Source organism: Artemia franciscana, chromosome 16, assembly GCF_032884065.1.
Source record: "Artemia franciscana chromosome 16, ASM3288406v1, whole genome shotgun sequence".
Classification (NCBI taxonomy): domain Eukaryota; kingdom Metazoa; phylum Arthropoda; class Branchiopoda; order Anostraca; family Artemiidae; genus Artemia; species Artemia franciscana.
Window position 1 is genome coordinate 4,787,933 of NC_088878.1, and position 22,377 is coordinate 4,810,309.

A 22,377-nucleotide genomic window follows, 5' to 3' on the forward strand; every position below is an offset into this window, starting at 1 on the left:
AACGAAGAAAATTATGGGAGGAAAGAGCAAATGAAAAACTAAAGGCGAATGGATAAATAGATGAACTTTATTGAGCATATTCGTATAATATATATATATATATATATATATATATATATATATATATATATATATATATATATATATATATATACATTATCCCCGGCACGGCTACGCGGCAAGCTTTTATATATTGACTCTCATTGTCTATAGTCTTCTAACCAAGGCTGTTGTCCCAGTGAATCAGTAGATTAATTTATATCGTCCTCCACTTCTCGCATTTTCATGTAACCTTTGGCATAGTTGTTAGTGTCTCGCAATATTTCTTCCAAGAGATCCATTAGGTTACGAGATATCTCATAATTTAAACGATATGCAAGGCATTCTTCAACAGCTCCATCTGGGTCTAAAAAGCGCATTTGGCTATATAAAGGTGGTTCAAAACCATCTTCAGGGTATTGTGACGGATGTTCCGCTAAATTGATTTTGTGATAAATTTTGTCCAGCTACTTTGAAGCTGAAAAAATTAAGACTATTGATGGTTTGATCATCGCTTACATTGAATGATGCTAAAGCAAAACATGAGTTCAAGTTTCGGATTTGTTTCTGAAATTCTTAAGAGAGCAAGTGACGTCCTATAAAAGGCCAAACCAATTCGTCCTATAAATGGCTCCAAAATTGCGGAGGTGGCAAAGCAAAATTTTCCCAGAGTCGTGATCTATCAAGATTGTTTTTAACACCGGAAAACGAACAATTGTCTATTACAAACAATCTTACTGAGTGAAAAAATATTCACCGAGCGAAGATCTATCGGACATACAAATTATTATTGCAATTTTTCAACCGCAATGCTTAGCATTCAATGCGAGCAAGTAAAAACTTGAGACTCAATTCACAGCTATCAAACGGGAATGTCTTTCTATAAAATCTAGAAGCTAGCCGATTTGTCAACAACTAAATTCTGTTTGAAGCTGCTTCTACTTGTGATCAAGGCTTTCAACCTTCAAGGATCTCTAATTTCAGTCAGCAGACAATTTATGAAAAAAATTATGGGGTACAGGAGGGAAAAACAAATTTTTCCCATAGTCGTGGCCTATCTAGATTGTTTCTTCACAACGGGGAATTTGTGTTTTCAGAAAAAAATATACTTCTGTTTTCGAGAAAAAGTTACAGACATGCAATTATTGACCGTTAAGCAGTATAAGATATGATTTTTTTTTTTATTACACATGCATGTATTATCATTATGTCATTATAACGTATTACAATATATCAGTTCGGTGAATGGTGCAAGTTAGTGAGAACAAAGGCCAAAATTCAACTGATAGAATTAACAAAAAAAACATTCAGTTACAAAATAATTTAATTGTAAACATTCAGTTACAAGCCAATAAACGATGACAGTAAACCTGTATCTAAAAGAAATACAACACTAGTAGCCAAGCAACCAAGAGTGGTGTTAAAAATTTGCTTCAGATCTGATTCTGTCTGTATGGCAAGGTTATATCTAGGATTTTTGTTAGGGGGTATTTTTTGTGGTGGAAGGGAGAGAGGGGGAGAAAAACTTTAAAGACACACGAAAATTCGCTTATATGCATTTTTGTTACGTTTTTACGAGTCGTACCAACATTTCGAGGGGGTCAGAACTTCTAGCACCCCTCCCACTCTCCTAGACACGGCCTTTGTATGGCTGTATGGATTACATTTTTGGTCAGTCTTAGCTCAACTTGCATAAGGTAATGACTTTACGACTCTTCTATTGTTGATTTTACTTTCATTTTTCTCCTAAGTAATTTCTGACTCCACACTGGCTGAGCACGACAAGATGAGAAAAAAACTCGAAAAGAAGAAGAAACGAGGATATTTACAGCCACTGATATTGCAAATACAATGCATATATTTCGGCCGAGACTTCCGCTTAACTGCCCACAGTGCAAAGATAGAAAAACAGGCCGTAAAAAACAACCACTAAAATAAATAAACAAACAATAAAAATGCCATTAAAATAAAAGCAAAAACTTAAAGCATTATTTTTTCTTCAAGTACACTTGGAAAGGTTCTTGTTTTTATTTTAATGGTGCTTTTTTTACATTTTTCTATTTTATTTAAGTGGGTGTTTTTTTACGGTCTTTTTTTTTATTTTTGCACTGAGGACGGTCAAGCGGTGGTCTCGGTCGAAATTTTTGCATTGTATTTGCATTTTCGTTGGCCGTAAATATGCCCGATTTTTCTTCTCTTCGATTTTTTTTCTCATGTAGTTTTCTCCTTTTTGTTTCGAATGTTGGATATGGGCGAAATATTCAAATAATTTTATTCAGCAATTAGCTGTCTTTAAAATTCCCCTATTTCATAATTTTCTTAATCGTTTGTCAGTGATTAATGGTTAATTTTCTATGTATTGAAATCAAATTTAGGAAAAACATATGTAAATTCTTTAAGCTAAACTTCATTCACGTTTCACACTTTGTCAATTCCTGAAAAGTATAAAAAAAAGTAATTTTTATACGTAAAGGGTTATCTTTTTTAAGAATTTCGTACTGGTAAAACCTTTGGATCTATTGATTAAATGACACTTTTCTACTTTACTACTTTTGATTTTTCTAAAAAATAATATTCAAAATTCCTTCTAGTATAGAGCTTAAAATTTCTTATTTGTCTAAGAAAATGAAATTAATACCGTTTTGATATTACGAGTCTCATTCTGATATTAATATCTGTCATGGACGTCCACTCACGAAAATGTGGGGGGAGAGTAAGAGTTTTTTTTCAATATTTTTATGAAACCAACTTTTTTTTATGAAGGAAATTTCCAAAGATAAGGAGTGAGGGATTTCTTTTTCAAATGAAAAATACCACAAAAAGTATTTTTCAATATCCAGGCAAGTAGTAATTATAACACAATACAGATGATCCCAAGCCCCCCTTAAAGAAATAAAACTATCCTACCCCAGGGGTTACCTCCTGTGGGAAACCACACCAAAATCGCTACTAGGAAAACGTTGAACTAACCTCTCAGGGCTTATGGAATACCTCGAGACAAACTGACCAGAAAGATTGGAGATAAACAGAATGAGATTTGGCTGTAAATAAATGCCACCAGTAACTATGCCATCTAAATTGATTTTGGAACTCAATACCAAGGAATGAAGACTGCATTTTCGTTTAAATCCAATGCCACCAGCACCATCAATTTGTAAGCGTTCACCTTTCTCTTCTTCTGAAAAACATGATGTTTAATTTATGTAAATGGCTTGTACTTTTTTTACGGTGAAAGGCAGACTAATGCTTAGCCATTTTTCTGAATTTACTAGCTTTTTACCGGATGTATGTATATTTTTACATTTTTTTTACTATGAAGGAATCATGGCTACGGATAGATTTTATGAGGGTGCAATCCCTGCTATTCCTCTTCCCCTGTACAGGTATCAAGGCCAAAGTGCAGAAACCAGACTTTCGTTTAAATACAATACCAAGGAGTAAAGGCCCGCCTCTAGGAGTGAAGTTGCTATGCTCTCTGCTCAACCCACCTTGCAGCATGAGCCTTGCGTAAGCCAAGGTAAAGTGTAACAAAACATTATCGGCTCGGCTGTAAAGCTTCAGTAATTCAGATACCTATTTCAGGGGCCATAATTAGACAGGTTGAGATGGCGTTAACACATTCGGCGAATGAAGGATGAATGATAGCCAAAGATTGTCTCTGCGGCAATAATTAGACAGGTTGAGATGGATTAAACACGTTCGGCGAATAAAGGATGAAAGATAGCCAAAGATTGTCCCTGGGGCCATAGCTATACAGGTTGAGATGGATTAAACACGTTTGGCGGATGAACGAAGAATGACAGCCAAAGACTGTCCTTTTCGGCCAACCCTCTAGGGCCAAACAAGAGCACGTCGTTCCCTAATGGAGTAGTATTAGGTCGTAATGAAAAATTTAAGGGATATTGAAACTTCCTGTGAAATAAAGAGGGAGGCTTTGAATAGATGGGGATGGAAGACTGGCGTACGGAGGTGTGTCAGTCTCAGGTTACTTGGTGCTTCAGTGACTTGTTAGTAATAGTACTAGTAACTACCCTCGACCTCGCGGATTAGTGAGTGAAGCTTTCATACCCATTGAACAACCATTCTTCATCTCCCCCATACTAATAAAAGAATATTAAGTTCGTCTCTCGTTATTTACCCAAAAAATCTTTTAAATATCGTTGCATAAAATTTACCTAGTTCCATATTTTTACAATTTCCGCTAAATACACAAAAACACCGTACCATGGAAGTCATTTAACAGCCATCCTTCATCTCCTCCATCCTAATAAAAGAATATCAAGTTTGTCTTTTATTATTTTCCCGAAAAATCCTTTGATATTGTTGCATAAAATTTACCTAGTTTCACATTTTTACAATTTCCGTTAAATTCACAAAAACACCGTAACAGGAAAGTAGCACAAAATTTCTTACGCTAGAAGGTCATGAAGGAAGTTGAGCCCCCATTCACTCGTTCCAGACCTGGCTTGGGAAACGACCTCATTAAAATACTTGATTATAGCTTCATATGCCTCCAAGGCTGAAGTATAGTGATTATCGGTATTTGAGTCAGTTAACATAGCTAACCTTGTGACAGCGCAATGGATATGACGCTGCCTCTAAATTAAGGGCTTGCTTCTTCAACTCCTGCGTGTCGAAAGGAGAGCTGATTATGTACAATTACTAAGATTGGAATGGAGGAGGAGCTGTGTTGGCCTGAGGTGGATTGGTGCTCTAATGAGTTGTTAGTAGTAGTAACATAGTTATTACAATACAGCGGCTATGAGACTCTCCTCCTGAAAGGGAGGGTTACAGTCCAAGTCCCTCTGTAGTAACGATAAATCAGTAGGCCTAAGTGTCATGATTATTTTCTTGAGACTCCTTATTCCTGCGAAAATAAATGGTGCAAATAAAGTATCAAGGTAGGGATTAGGACTAAGGGTGTAAAGAGGAAAGGGTGGGTCAAAAAAGCTCCACCATATTTCCTCCTTTTACAGGGCAATGAATAAGCTAAAAATAGCTAACATAAATTTTTAACTGTCATTGATAGCTAGCACAAAGAGGATGTGTAACTTCAAAAAGTGGAAACTGGCGCTAGTGTCGGCGAAAAAAACCATTAACACCCTCAAGCGTTTGGAGACACTTGGCCTTTTCTTAAGCTTTGTAATCGTTTTTCTGTCAGGAACTGAGATCAGGCACTTATTATTGCACTAATTTTACCGACATCATAAAATAAATTAATTTTTCTTATTAATAGGCTGAAAAAACATCAAGTGCCAATACCCACATTTGTAAGTTACCCATTCTCTTTGAGCCAGCGGTTATGTAATAGTCAATTGTTAATTGTAATAAAAAATAAAATATTTAATCAGTCCTAGCGAAACTTTGAATTTTTCAGTTTCTTTAAGAATACTGATTTTATTTTGGATTAGGGACAGTTTGAAAGACAATTTTACAGATATCTTTGAAAAAGAATCCTTGTTCTTCAAAACATAGGCAATGCAATTGAACCATCAAGATATAACTAGTTACGGAGAGGGAAGGGGTTGAAAAAGGTCTAATACCATCACATTTTCCACTCACAAGGGCCTTGAGAGAGGTGGGGTGAGAGCTAATTAAAATAGATCGTAACTGTAGTTCAATAGCCAACGGCTTTGTAATGGCCAATTTCTAAACTATAATAAAAACACAAGAAATTTAATCAATCAAGACGAAAATTAAAATAGAGTACGAACATATTAAAAATTTTCGAAAAAACACTGTTTTCATGTGACATTTAGGTTTGTACAATTGAATTCAACGGGCATAGCCTGGATCTAACTGAGGACGAAGAGGGACAGCTTAAGTTGAGCTCTGATGTTAATAAACATAATTAAACAACACACATACATTTATGTTAATGAAAAGCAACTTCTTTCAACTAAATCTTCTGGCATACCCATTAACTTGCAAAAACATGGCTTGTTTTAGATTTGTTCATGAACTTGTCCATGATCTTGTCCTAGGGACGTGCCAGTATTTTACGTTTCCTTAAGACTGAACAAAAACTAACTACATGCAAATAAATTTGATAATACAGTAGAGATAATGCAAATAAATATGTACATACTATATAAATATCTACATATAAATAAGCATATACATATATATATATATATATATATATATATATATATATATATATATATATATATATATATATATATATATATATATATATATATATATATATATATATATATATATATATATATATATATAATTTTTTTTTTTTAATCAAGCCAATAAAAAGAACCCCCCTCCCCCAAAGAAAAACAGTAACAAGCAATTCAAGTGTTCCACTATACTCCTCCACATACCTCAAACAACCAATGGGAAAAAATGAGCTAAGTAATAAATTAAAACTCATAATGAGCATTAATTTATTCTACAGCTTTATTTCTCAATTCTTCATATTTTTTTAGTTTATTAATTATGTTAATATCACTATTTCATAATCTTATTCTTAGACAAATAAATGAGAAGACCGTAGAGTGATGGCAATTGGAGCTGATAGTTCGTTCCTCCCACGAGTAACATAGCTGTTGCAATCAGACAAGGCCTGAAACATGAGAGGGTAGCTACCCTATCTAGTTCTTAGCGCTGCTAGGTCCATGGAACTTACCCAATTGGACATAATTGAAACATAAAGAATTGGTAATTCAAATAATTAGACATACCACCAAAAATACTGAACGCCATGATATTGCCATCTTACTCGATTGATGGCGATAGGAGCGGGCAATTCATTCCTCCTGCGAGTAACATAACCGTCCTGCGAGTAACATAACCGTGGCAATCAGACTTAACTTTAACATTAGAGGGTAGCTAGTCTCTCGAGTTCCTAGCACTGCTAGGTCGATAGAACGCACCTGAAACACAAGCAGATAATTCAAGTAATTTAACATACCATCAACAATATTGAAAACCTTGATATTGCCATCTTGCTGTAGTGTTAAAAAGGAGTTCGGATCTGAGTAGGAAGGAGCCATAAGCACGGGTGTGTTTGGTAGCTCGACACTATAGGCACACATAGGAGGTGGGACAGCCATTGTTCGGAAAGGTGTTACTAAAGCTTTTGCTGAAATAAAGATACGCATAATTTATTATATACGCTAATCTCAATGATTGTCATTTTTTTTTCTATGCTTCATTTCCACAAAAATCTAGATTATGAAAAAACTGTGGGGGGTAAAGGGAAGGGGGAGATGGTACGGCACCAAAAGGGGTCACATAAGTTAAGAAGTATTAATAAAATGTTAAAAACAATAAAACAGACGAATTATCAAGAAACTAAAAAAAGGGAAAATTGTGATTTTTCGTTTATTTTTAACAGACAAACAAATCACAGGTTTTTCACGTACACTTCAAAATTTCCCAAGATTAATGAATTTCAGACATGTACGCTTCTTTCTCCCTTGACACATCCTTACACCCTATATTCCTTACACTAAAATCTATAATTATGTTAATTATGTTTTAGATTTTTTTTTCATTTTTTTAGTTGTTTGTTTTTGTTTTTATTTGGTTTTATTATTTTTTTAGGGTTATTGTTGATTCACGATCTAGACATTACATAGTTTTATTGAGTGCGTGAAAATTATTACTGTAAAATTTGTAATTTAGACGACGAACTTAGGGATAAAAACTTGGTTGTACAAATACTAATAGATGATCCCAGAAAACCGACCGGTTTCACAGACACAAAGATAAGCGGTGGGACATAGAATACATTGTACTTGTATAATTTCGGCTCTATATTTTCACATCAAAGGGGGGTTTGGGGGGTTAGGTTTGGAGGTTATTTCTCATAAATACATTCTAAGACCACACTGGCTATAAATGACCAATGACAAAGAAAAAATCTACTTCTTTTCACTTCCTTTCTGTTCACTGGTTGACATTCCCTCGTTTTTCTCGGCTATTTAGTTTTATTACTCATTTATCATTTGTCTCTTTTGTTATTTCTTGGTAAATGGTTTTATCCTCTCACTCCTTTTACCATTAATACCTTTTGACCATATATACCTTTTATCATATGTTGTTGTTATTTTCTTGTCAGTACACCCTCGTAAGCAATGTTTTCGGTGTGCTACCGACTGACTTTTTTTTTCATAAATTATTAATACTACTATAGCCACAGACGGAAGCTGTGACAGCCATAGTTCGGAATGTTAAGTTTTCACTAAAATTAAGGAAATGATTTGCGATTTTGGTGTTGATTTTGAAAGATATTGGCAACCTCCCTCCCGCAACACTTGATAAACCAAACACCAAATAAAGAACTTGACAATATATTATCGGAGCTCACAAAAATGATGATACTTTTAATTTGACAATCGAGGTTGTATCTGTTCAGTAAGTGTTACAATAGTAGGTTGAGTTTAATTCTAGATCAAGGACAACATTTTGTCATCTCGAACGTGATATTTTCATCTTGAACTATATATTATCATGCCTCAGAAAAAAATTTGATATTTTGATTTTACAATTAAGGTTGTATCTGCTCACCAAGTGTCATAATTCTGAGTTGACTTTTTGTCAAGGACAACCTTATGTCATCTTGAACATAATGATGTCATCTTGAACAATATATATAGCCCTTACGTCACAGAAATTATCGTATTTTAATTTGACAATTGAAGTTGTATCTGCTCAGTAGATTTTCTTGGTTGAGTTTGTCAAGGACAACCCTTTGTCATCTTAAACGTGATATTTTCATATTGAACAATACTTTATCATACCTCAGAAAAATGAAGATATTTTTATTTTAGAATTGAGGTTGCATCTGCTGGTCACATAATTCTTGGTTGACGTTTTGTCAAGAACAATCTTACGTAATCTTGAACATAATATTGTCATCTTGAACAATATATATATATATATATTGCCGTATGTCACAAAATTGTGATATTTTAATCAGACAATTGAAGCTGTATCTGCTCACCAAGTGTCATAATTCTTAGTTGACTTTTTGTCAAGGACAACCTTATGTCATCTTTAACATAATATTGTCATCTTGAACAATATATATGGCCCTTACGTCACAAAAATTATCGTATTTTAATTTGACAATTGAAGTTGTATCTGCTCAGTAAGAGTTTCTTGGTTGAGTTTGTCAAGGACAACCCTTTGTCTTCTTGAACGTGATATTTTCATCTTGAACAATATACTATCATACCTCCGACAAATGGTGATATTTTAATTTTAGAATTGAGGTTGTATCTGCTGATCCAAGTGTCATAATTCTTGGTTGACGTTTTGTCAAGAATAACCTTACATAATCTTGAACATAATATTGTCATCTTAAACAATATATATATATTGCCGTACGTCACAAAATTGTGATATTTTAATCAGACAATTGAAGCTGTATCTGCTCACCAAGTGTCATAATTCTTAGTTGACTTTTTGTCAAGGACAGCCTTATGTCATCTTTAACATAATATTGTCATCTTGAACAATATATATGGCCCTTACGTCACAAAAATTATCGTATTTTAATTTGACAATTGAAGTTGTATCTGCTCAGCAACAGATTCTTGGTTGAGTTTAACCTTTTGTCATCTTAAACGTGATATTTTCATATTGAACAATACTTTATCATACCTCAGAAAAATGAAGATATTTTAATTTTAGAATTGAGGTTGTATCTGCTGATCCAAGTGTCATAATTCTTGTTTGACGTTTTGTCAAGAATAACCTTACATAATCTTGAACATAATATTGTCATCTTGAAAAATATATACATTGCCGTACGTCACAAAATTGTGATATTTTAATCAGACAATTGAAGCTGTATCTGCTCACCAAGTGTCATAATTCTTAGTTGACTTTTTGTCAAGGACAACCTTATGTCATCTTTAACATAATATTGTCATTTTGAACAATGTATATGACCCTTACGTCACAAAAATTATGGTATTTTAATTTGACAATTGAAGTTGTATCTGCTCAGTAAGAGTTTCTTGGTTGAGTTTGTCAAAGGACAACCCTTTGTCTTCTTGAACGTGATATTTTCATCTTGAACAATATATTATCATACCTCCGACAAATGGTGATATTTTAATTTTAGAATTGAGGTTGTATCTACGGATCCAAGTGTCATAATTCTTGGTTGACGTTTTGTCAAGAATAACCTTACATAATCTTGAACATAATATTGTCATCTTGAACATATATATATATATATATATATATATATATATATATATATATATATATATATATATATATATATATATATATATATATATATATATATATATATATATATATATATATATATATATATACTAGCTGTTGGGGTGGCGCTTCGCGCCACCCAAACACCTAGTTGGTGGGGCGCTTCGCGCCCCCCCAAGCCCCCCCGCGCGCGTAAGTCATTACGCGCCATATTAGTTACGCGCCATTGTAGTTGTGTCCCTGTGTCCCACCTGTGAATATAGATAGATTTATATATGTGTTTCAAACTACGTAAAAATTGCGAATATACAACATTTTTGGCTTTCCCACTACTGGGAGCTTTCCGTTTCCAATTGCCAGCAATTGATCTGAAAATGTTTGACCAGAGTCATCGTTTTGCAATCGGACACGCATATTTGTAGTTAATTTTAATATTTTTACGTGTGCCCATAAATTAGAATTTTTCAGGCAAGCATTCATTTCGTCTGCAGGAGTTAAACTACGTAAAAATTGCGAATATACAACATTCTTGGCTTTCCCATTGTCTGTGCATATACAAAGCCGTATGCACTAATAATGACGTCATATGCAAACGCTCTTTTTACAAACAAACAAACATGCATACACACAACTCGTTTTTATATAGATAGATAGATAGATAGATACAATACAAATTAACTGCGTAAAACTTGCGAATATACAACATTCTTCGCTGTCCAATTGTCGCTGCATATAAATAGATTGTCAGGTTTACCGACCCTCGAACATGCAACGTACAATTGTCCATGGGAAAAACAATCAGTATTAAGATCTATACTACATTTTTCTAATGATTGACCTTGAGCTTTGTTAATGGTGATTGCAAATGCTAATCGAATTGGGAATTGCAATCTTTTAAATTGAAGGCAGATCCGCTGGAATCATGGGAATGCGAGGAATAAGAACAGCCTCACCCTCAAAAGGCCCTGTCAAGATTGTGGCCTCTATTAGGTTTTCCATTGTTTTTTTTTTACGGCAAGTCGCGTGCCATTGCAAAGCTTTGGTGGGTTGATATTTCTTAAAAGTATTATTGGTACGCCTATTTTTAGTTGTAGCACGTGTGGTGGAAACCCTGAAAGATCTATGGAATTTAAAAATTCAGATGGATAATTAACCGCTTCATTTGGTTCCAAAACTGTGTCGACTGACTTGCAAAGGACTGCCTGGTCTCGAATCTTGGTCAAAACAATATTATTGATTTCGTGGACGTCTATATTTTTGGGTGCGAGAATCGCTCTTTCACTTAGCCATTTATTATTTTTATAATTTTTTAGAATATTCGGAAATACTTTTTCAATCAATTCATTTTTGGACGTCACTAAATTACAGAAATCAGCAGGTAGTTGTATACGTCCTGAAATTGAGTCTATCGTATCATAAATGTCTTTTTGTTCCGACGTTAACTTGGAAATGTTATTTTGTACATACGACAATAGATCACTCGTACTGTAACTTTGTTCACGATCCAATTCTACACATGTCGAAACAGCAGCGATACGGTTAGGTGAAGGCATTCCCAAATCCTGAAGAGGTTTGTTTGCCATACGTACGCACAAATCTTCTATAATAACTAAAGTGTAGTTATAAATTTCTGATGTAAAATCAAAAGTCAAATCTGACGTCTCTAACTGTTTTCGATGGAGTATATCTTCGGACATTTTTGACTTACGTTTTTTCCATAGCTCTGTAGGAGCTGATGGAGAGCAAGTGCACGAATTTGACTTGGGGTTGACGTTTCGCACGCGTCATTGATGCAGTTATCCCAGTGTTGGTCATTCTCCAATAAATTCAGAGCTTGGCATGCACTACGGTAAGTGTCATGTATAGTACCGTTTACATTTCTCAAATACTCAAAGGATGTCGGACCGGGTACATTCACCAAAAGCAGGCGTAGAAAGAAGCATTCATGTTGATTGGGGTGAACGGCGTAGAGTCTTCCATTCGTGGTATCTTTGAAGATGGTAGGTTGGCCGTAAACCCACTGGTTATCTACTTCGATGGTGGTACCGTTGCCATTGTAGGTTCTTTAGTCATTTTACAATAAGAAATTTCTCTTTCAACGGTCTTCTTACAATTGAAAATTTGTCTTTGAACGATATTCTTAAATACCTGTGTCCTGGTCGTCATTTATATTCCCTGTGTCCCGGTCGTCATTTGTGTCCCGGTATCCCAGTCTGTAATTTCTCTTTGAGTGTCCCGGTCGTTATTTATATTCCCTCTGTCCCGGTCGTCATTTGTGTCCCGGTCAGTAATTTCTCTTTGAGTGTTTTTTCTTTTTAGTATTTTTTAGTTTTTTACATTTTTTCTTTTTTCAGTTTTCTTTTTCTTCTTTATTTTTCAGCTTCACTATGAAATACATATCGCCGAACCTTTGTTTTTTTAACTAAAATCTGGTAGGCATTGGTGACCTTATCCAAGTCAAAATCCCAAACCCAATCATCATCGCTATCATTTTCAGTTTTGATATGTTTTGACTCTCGCTGTCCAGGTGGATCTTCATCTAACTACGCGGTTTTGCGTTCTTTAGCCTCAAGCCTGTTTTCTTGCTGTTCTTTTGATTCTTCGGCACGCTTTCTTTTCTGACTTTCTCTATCAGCAGCAAGTTTTTTGGCATAGACTCTTTGAGCATCTTCATCGGCTTTTGCCATTGTAAGTTCATCAGTTATTTTAAACTTAAACATTAATAGATTTTTACGTGAACATATATGTCTTAAATATCTTTAATGACGTCACCGTCATAGCAAAAATGACGACAACTAACTTCATGACGTCAGTCGACACAGAAACATGACGTCACCTGATCCACAGACAGACAACTTATTTTTATATATATAGATACTAGCTGTTGGGGTGGCGCTTCGCGCCACCCCAACACCTAGTTGGTGGGGCGCTTCGCGCCCCCCCAAGCCCCCCGCGCACGTAAGTCGTTACGCGCCATATTAGTTACGCGCCATTGTAGTTGTGTCCCTGTGTCCCACCTGTGAATATAGATAGATTTATATACGTGTTTCAAATTACGTAAAAATTGCGAATATACAACATTTTTGGCTTTCCCACTACTGGGAGCTTTCCGTTTCCAATTGCCAGCAATTGATCTGAAAATGTTTGACTAGAGTCATCGTTTTGCAATCGGACACGCATATTTGTAGTTAGTTTTAATATTTTTACGTGTGCCCATAAATTGGAATTTTTCAGGCAAGCATTCATTTCGTCTGCAGGAGTTAAACTACGTAAAAATTGCGAATATACAACATTCTTGGCTTTCCCATTGTCTGTGCATATACAAAGCTGTATGCACTAATAATGATGTCATATGCAAACGCTTTTTTTACAAACAAACAAACATGCATACACACAACTCGTTTTTATATAGATAGATAGATAGATAGATACAATACAAATTAACTGCGTGAAACTTGCGAATATACAACATTCTTCGCTGTCCAATTGTCGCTGCATATAAATAGATTGTCAGGTTTACCGACCCTCGAACATGCAACGTACAATTGTCCATGGGAAAAAAAACAAGTTTTTTGGCATAGACTCTTTGAGCATCTTCATCGGCTTTTGCCATGGTAAGTTCATCAGTCATTGTAATCTTAAACATTAATAGATTTCTACGTGAACATATGTCTTAAATATCTTGAATGACGTCACCGTCAAAGCAAAAATGACGACAACTAATTTCATGACGTCAGCCGACACAGAAACATGACGTCACCTGATCCACAGACAGACAGACAACTTATTTTTATATATATAGATATTGCCGTACGTCACAAAATTGTGATATTTTAATCAGACAATTGAAGCTGTATCTGCTCAGCAAGTGTTATCAGTTTTGGTTGAATTTTTGTCAAGGACAACTTTGTGTCATTTTCAACGTAATATTTTCATCTTGAAAAATATATTATCGTACTTCAAAATAATTGTAATACTTTCAATTTGACAATTGAGGTTGTATCTGGTCAGCAAGGGCAACCTCGTGCCATCTTGAACGTAATATTTTCATCTTGAGCAATTTATTAGAGTACCTCACAAAAATGGTGATACTTTTTATTTGACAATTGAGGTTGTATCTGCTCAGCAAGTGTTATAATTCTTGGTTGAGTCTTGTCAAGGAAAACCGTCATCTTGGACGTAATATTTTCATCTTGAATAATTTAATATCATACCTCACAAAAATGGTAATACTTTTAATTTGATAATTAACGTTGTATCAGCTCAGCAAGAGCTATTGTTTTTGGTTGAATTTTCGCCAAGAATAATCTTGTGTCATATTGACTGTCAATGATATTAACGATATGATTGACCAAATTATTTCTGGCTTTTGACTTGATCTGCAGAAGCGCTGAAAGTCCACTTTCACGGAGGTAGGTAAGAGTAAATATTCGAAAAGAAAGCTAGGAACTTTAGGATACGAATAACGCATTACAACATCCAAAGGTGTTGTGACTGTCTTTGGGAATCAACAAACTGTCAATGTTTGAATTTATTACAAAATTTAAAAGAAAAAAACGGGTATACTTTTAAATAAAACAATAAAAAAAACAACAAAATTTAGATAATAAAAATCAGAACATTTTGACTCCGCGTCCGGGAGCCGTTATCAACGGAAAAAAATTCAATTAAACCTAACATATAAAGAAAAAGACAAAAAAACAACAACAACAAACAAATAAATAAAACTCATATCTTAATAAGAATCTCATTAAGATGTCTTTTCTATTTATTTGTTTGGTTTTTTTGTGTCATTTTTTTTTCTTTATAGGTTGCGTTTAATTTCATTAAAAAAAAAAAAATTCCCCTTGATAAAGGCCCGTAATTTTTATTATCTAATTTTTTTTCCACTGTTTTATATAGATTTTACCCGTATTTTTCTTTCTTAAATTCTTTAAATGTAAAAGTAGAGAGGTCTAAGAAATTACATTTGAGTTTTACGGACGAAAAACGTTGCTAAATATGACTAATTAGTTATTCATACGACTAATATGTCATATTTGCCACAGTCTCTTCTTCGGGAATCAAGGCTACGTCAGAACATAGAAATCATATATAAGTAAACAACACGTATTACTGTTATTATAAAATTTAAAAAACGTGACTAATTAGTGACTAACAAAACAAACGTTTTTCTGGTGGCCTTTAATTTCCTCAATAGTAGGATCCTGATAATTATTAACAATTTCCTTTTCCTAACAATTAATTGGTATTTATATGCCCGAATATGCATTATATTTATTTGTTTCTTGTTTTTGTGTTTTTTATTTTCTTTTTTGTCTTTTTCTTTATATGTTACGTTTAGTTATGTTGTTGCATTTATTCATATGCTGCGATTAGTTATGCTTATTTATTTTCACGATTCAACAAGACAACACTGACTTAAAAATGTGTTACTGTCCTAAAAACTTTATAATTTTAAAAGAACCAAAAGAAAAACCACAAAAATCGGTGCGAATAGACCTAAGATGGGTCCAGGGGCAAAAAAAATTTCTATTTTATGTCCTTGGTAGTTCAAGCACTTGCCAAACAAAAGAAAAGATGCTGAACTGTTTGTGGGTTCATTATTTCTGGCACACCCCTCCCCCCTCCACCTCTCCTTGCTTGAAAGAAAAACTGAAATAGCCTCTTCAACAACGTTATAATACACGAATGATTAACGTCCACTTACCTCCATCGACTACATATACATTAGCAAGGTCCTTCACATCGAGACCGTAGCTTTTGATAACAGAAAATCGAAAATTATATTGTATATATTCACCAGTAGACAGAACTACGTGCAGCCTATAAAAAGTTCATTTATAATTCTATATTTAGAACATTTGGAACATTATACACCAAATTTGACGGAAGAAAAAATTAAGAAAGCAAACACATAATTAAAATACACAGAAAAATAAATGATCTCCCTTCAAGAATAGCGCTCAAAGGGCTGGAAGGAAACCAGCCCTGAATAAATATAAGAAATTTTGATGAACACATACCAAAATAAATGATGAAAAAAGACAAAAAGAGAAAAAAGAACGTAGGAGGAAAGGGAAGAAATAATGAGAGGGACAGAAGAAAAACGGAGACAGAATAAAAATTTCACGCTATCTCTATTGGAAAACCAAGGTACTTAATGCTAGCACATAAATGAGTATTCTGATTTCCTAGTTGTATGTAGTGAACATCAACTAAACATTTACCAACAGGAAGAACCTTGCTGTTCTATGCATAGGCTTGAGACCGGTTCGTGGGGTATTACCTAGTAAGTATATAAAATTAAATATAAGAAATATCAGAGATTTTGATGAACAAATACCAAAATAAACATGATGGAAAAAAAAGAGAAAAAAGAAAGTAGGGGGAAAAGGGAAGAAATAATGACAGGGACAGAAGCAAAATAATGTACTGAATACCGCATAAATTTTGTGCGTACTGCTAGTCCCCTTTATACTGCTTTTAAAAGGTTGCACTTATGACAGAGTATTAGACAGGTCGTTAGGCTAACTATAAAAAATTATACTGAGCACGTAGTGGAAGCGGAAACAAAAAAAAAATAAAAACTAACGAAAAATCACCAAAAATAAGTTAAAAGCATATAGCGTCAAGGAGCTTTAGAAAATTCGGCTTTCCTTTCAACACGTTGTTGTCATTTGTAACCAACTGATCGTCAGCGTTTCAACTTCTATAGACGAAAAGTGTTGGCAAATTCAGCTAATTAGTTTTGCATTTCGTTTTCTCAGTTCAACTTGGCAACACTGACGAAAGTGTGGTACTGCCCTAAAAACATCAGAATTTTCCTACATAAAACTTGCAAATCATGGTTTTATTTTTAGCCCTTCTAGCAGTAACTTTAAACCAGAAACCAACTTCTTCTAAGCTTCTTGCTTCAGGTCTTGGTCGAACATTCCGCTTTCAAGTATATGACGATTTTATCATCATCGCACGTAGGGAATAAATTAAGCTCAATCCCCCTAGTGAAAGAGTATACTTGATTTCGGTGATCGTTTGACTCTGGAAGTGAGGCTAGCTTCCGATTTAGGATTTCGGGCTTCAAATTTGCAGTCGTAAAAGGGCTACTTCTTTTCTTTGTTTCAAAAAAAGAAGAAACAATAATAGCTTTATTTGCTAATATTATATATTCTAGATATCAAAAATATTAGCGCACAATTTCAATACTGTAATGTTTTCTATTTCAATAAACGAATCTAGGAGTTACAAATTTACATTATTACTTTCTTTTAAGGTTTATGTTCCTCCAGCAATTTTCACTATGTTGTTATTTGCTCTTGATAAAACATAGATTGATCAATCCCAAAAATCTCAGCTATATTTAAAGAAATAATTATTAAAGATTGTTTTAATGTTTTTTTTATTTACCTTTAATGATTGAATTTTTTTTTTTTTTTTTTTTCCTTTATGTGTTTTGTTTTTGTCTCCGCAATGGGATGGTTATCAATGCCCCTCTTGCCCAGCATTTCTTTCCTGTCCAGCATTGCCTTTCTTCCTTCCTTTCTTTTATTCCTTGTTTTCAAGGTTTTTGTTGTTATTGATATTTTTTGTTAATTAAGTTTTTTGCAATTTTGCTATTATTACTATTATTATGACGAGATGTTCCGTTTTGTCTATGTCCCATTACTTACACACCGAACCTTACGAGCTCTGCTCTTTGTTGGGGGGTTAGCCGTGATTCAGTCCCATATATCTATCGAATTAAATTTTGAAATCTGGTGTGTGGTTTTGAAGACTGAAAATAATTTGAGTATTAGTTCATAATTGTCGAAAGAGGGACTATTTTCCTATTTTAGCAAGTTTAGATCCAATTAAAAAAAAAAGTAAATGTTTTATTAAAATTATGGAAAAAAATTTCAAAAAAAAAAATTATTTATTAATCTAATTTATATTTCAAGCTTGAAAAGGGACTCAGTAAAGCTTGTCTTCAGCACAGCTGAAATTGTCAAATAGAATATTTGGCTGGTTCTTTGATTTTGCTTAGTCCATTTACCACCTCGTTCAATTCGTAAGTGTGGTTATCATTTTTTGAACATTTTGCTTAAACATCCAAAGGATGCTTTGAATCTCCCTGCTTTCATTTCAGAGGCGAAGTATTTATCTCTGGAATATTTGGTTAATTGCCAACTCTAAATTTTCAACGTATTGACATTATAATTTTTCAGTTTTTTTTTTCTAGTGTTTATCAGTTTTTTTAATGACTGATTGTCAGTGAATAGCCGCCTTCCCTTTCAAGCTTCATTGCTTTTCCTGGTAAGCAGAACGTGTTTACATATATTTTTTTCTTTTTTTCTAATTAATATATCTTTCTTACCTCTGTCTCTTTTAAAAAACAGATAGGAAGGTAAATTCCAAAAAAAAAATTCGGATGTGTTAGGACAATGGAACACCTGAACCATTTCTTGACAACATTTCCTTTGAATTATTTATCTTTTTGTTCTTTTGTCCCTTTCCCTCATGTGTTCCCCTCCAATTATCACAATTTAGAAACAATACTTTACTTTTCTACACTTTTAATTTTGAATGCCAGATGTGTGATCTGCCATCATAGCAGCATTATTGTGACATTGTGATCTGTAGTCTATTAATAAAATCCCATTTGAACTTAGTTTCTTTAATGACTGTATATTTGATGGAGGCCGTATCTTTAGCATGTATTTCAGTAAAACCCAAAAAAGATTCTTTAACAGAAATTTTTATTGATAGAGTAAACATCTACACATCTAATGACTTGGGATATTTGTTCTAAATTAGAGATGTCAGGAGTTGAATCAAATAAATGATCAGGCTTATATCTTTTGATAGTGTTTATATAGTGTTTTGATAAGCCCGATCTCGTTTGCCAAAAAGTAAAAGTTTCCCCCATCATCCCCCATCCGTAACCTAAACACGCTAAATCTTCTTTGGTTACAGCCAGAAAAAGTAGGATTAGGCCAGGTGTTTGAACAGCTTTTTCTTTAATATGCAGTCGTTTAAATGAACAATATGAAGTGGAAAGCGAGAATAGTCCTAAAAAAAATTGACAATTTTAACGGAATGTGAAACATCGAGAAGGGTAAATAACTTTTTCTTTTGTTGAAGCAAAAGAAATACTTATTTACTGTTACTTTTTGCTGAAGCAAATTTTCGACCTTAGTATCCATATTTTTTGCTGTTTCTCCATTTTATTCTATGGCTTTGCTTTTGTTCTTACCAATCTGACAGGAAAATGGAAAAAGTTTATTGCTGAGGCTTATGTTCCTTTGAAAAATGAAATCTCCTGACAAGTCTAAATCTGTAACTCGCCCAAACGAAAAAAAAAAAAACAAGCACATAATTGGATATTAGTTTCAGATCTATCATTTTCCAAGCCAGATATCTGATAGTACATTGACCTTTCCTTAAAGAAAGATCGAAACTTGTAGACAAAATAGAATGACTTTCCTATTTTCCATATTTTTAACATATTTGCAACGAAGAAATACAAAGAAAAATTCACAAATATAACTCAACAGATGGGAGTAGCTGAAATTTAGCTATCGAATGGAAAAAAGTGCCTTACGTTGAAACAATTAAGCCATAGGCTTTTCCACAATTTCGTGAAAAAAAATGCATTTTTCTTGTGTCATTTACGTATCTGTTTACGTCAAGACTTCATAGTAAATTGTCTATATAGAGAATGAATTATCATAGTTACACTGGTAAGACAATTTGGAAGGGGGGGGGGGACGCATTTTGTGTGAGTGGGATAAACTACAGAAAAACCCTATAATGAAAATTTCAGAGGGATCATAGGCCGAAGCCTTGAAGCAGAAAGGAAAGCAAAATAAAAAGGTTTTTTTTGCACCCTCAACCCATCTTACGGCAAATTGTACCTGAAAATTGCGATTTGCTAAGATATTTCTTTTGGCGGTTAAAAATTATGAGCTTTTTGGGGCATTCCCGCATTTTTGTCAGCATTTCCACGTTGAACTGTGAAAATAAAAAAGCGGAACTAATTAGTTAAATTTGACATTGTTCTTCATCTATAATCCAAGTATTAACAATGTACTGATTGCTATTAACAGTTACACCTTTAAAAGGAAGCTACACATTTTTAGGTTCTTTAATGCCACATCGACAGCTACAGCTATATTAACAGCTACACCTTCAAAAGGAAGCTACACATTTTTAGGCTCTTTAATGCCACATCGACAGCTACAGCTATATTCACAGCTACACCTTCAAAAGGAAGCTACACATTTTTAGGCTCTTTAATGCCGTATTGATAGCTAAACCTGCAGCTACATTGAGAGCTACATCTTCAAAAGAAACCTACATATTTTTAGGTTCTTTAATGCCACATCGACAGCTACAGCTATATTAACACCTTCAAAAGGAAGCTACACATTTTTAGGTTCTTTAATGACACATCGACAGCTACAGCTATATTAACAGCTACACCTTCAAAAGGAAGCTTCACATTTTTAGGTTCTTTAATGCCGTATTGATAGCTAAACCTGCAGCTTCATCGAGAGCTGCATCTTCAAAAGAAAGCTACATATTTTTTGGTTCTTTAATGCCGCATCGACAGCTAAAGCTATATTAACAGCTACACCTTCAAAAGGAAGCTACAAATTTTTAGGTTCTTTAATGCCACATCGACAGCTATAGCTATATTAACAGCTACACCTTCAAAAGGAAGCTTCACATTTTTAGGTTCTTTAATGCCGTATTGATAGCTAAACCTGCAGCTTCATCGAGAGCTGCATCTTCAAAAGAAAGCTACATATTTTTTGGTTCTTTAATGCCGCATCGACAGCTAAAGCTATATTAACAGCTACACCTTCAAAAGGAAGCTACAAATTTTTAGGTTCTTTAATGCCACATCGACAGCTATAGCTATATTAACAGCTACACCTTCAAAAGGAAGCTTCACATTTTTAGGTTCTTTAATGCCGTATTGATAGCTAAACCTGCAGCTTCATCGAGAGCTGCATCTTCAAAAGAAAGCTACATATTTTTTGGTTCTTTAATGCCGCATCGACAGCTAAAGCTATATTAACAGCTACACCTTCAAAAGGAAGCTACACATTTTTAGGCTCTTTAATGCCACATCGACAGCTACAGCTATATTCACAGCTACACCTTCAAAAGGAAGCTACACATTTTTAGGCTCTTTAATGCCGTATTGATAGCTAAACCTGCAGCTTCATCGAGAGCTGCATCTTCAAAAGAAAGCTACATATTTTTTGGTTCTTTAATGCCGCATCGACAGCTAAAGCTATATTAACAGCTACACCTTCAAAAGGAAGCTACAAATTTTTAGGTTCTTTAATGCCACATCGACAGCTATAGCTATATTAACAGCTACACCTTAAAAAGGCAGCTACACATTTTTAGGTTCTTTAATGCTGTATTGATAGCTAAACCTGCAGCTACATCGAGAGCTGCATCTTCAAAAGAAAGCTACATATTTTTTGGTTCTTTAATGCCGCATCGACAGCTAAAGCTATATTAACAGCTACACCTTCAAAAGGAAGCTACAAATTTTTAGGTTCTTTAATGCCACATCGACAGCTACAGCTATATTAACAGCTACACCTTCAAAAGGAAGCTTCACATTTTTAGGTTCTTTAATGCCGTATTGATAGCTAAACCTGCAGCTTCATCGAGAGCTGCATCTTCAAAAGAAAGCTACATATTTTTTGGTTCTTTAATGCCGCATCGACAGCTAAAGCTATATTAACAGCTACAACTTCAAAAGGAAGCTACAAATTTTTAGGTTCTTTAATGCCACATCGACAGCTATAGCTATATTAACAGCTACACCTTCAAAAGGAGCTTCACATTTTTAGGTTCTTTAATGCCGTATTGATAGCTAAACCTGCAGCTTCATCGAGAGCTGCATCTTCAAAAGAAAGCTACATATTTTTTGGTTCTTTAATGCCGCATCGACAGCTAAAGCTATATTAACAGCTACACCTTCAAAAGGAAGCTACAAATTTTTAGGTTCTTTAATGCCGCATCGACAGCTACAGCTATATTAACAGCTACACCTTCAAAAGGAAGCTACACATTTTTAGGTTCTTTAATGACACATCGACAGCTGCAGCTATATTAACAGCTATACCTTCA

General features: G+C 34.2%; 1 protein-coding gene across 3 annotated transcripts in view; it reads right to left on the reverse strand.

Annotated features, from left to right (window-relative positions):
* The window catches only part of LOC136036935 (elongator complex protein 1-like), a 182,043-nt gene that overhangs the window by 75,520 nt on the left and 84,146 nt on the right, over positions 1 to 22,377 (reverse strand). For 2 of the 3 annotated variants that reach the window (XM_065719322.1, XM_065719324.1), the window contains 3 exons: positions 15,953 to 16,068; positions 6,968 to 7,138; positions 3,010 to 3,217 (listed from right to left, as the gene is read on the reverse strand). In XM_065719322.1, coding sequence (XP_065575394.1) covers positions 3,010 to 3,217; positions 6,968 to 7,138; positions 15,953 to 16,068 — 495 coding nt within the window. The remainder of the gene's footprint in view (positions 1 to 3,009; positions 3,218 to 6,967; positions 7,139 to 15,952; positions 16,069 to 22,377) is intronic. The other variant, XM_065719323.1, reaches the window with a different exon arrangement.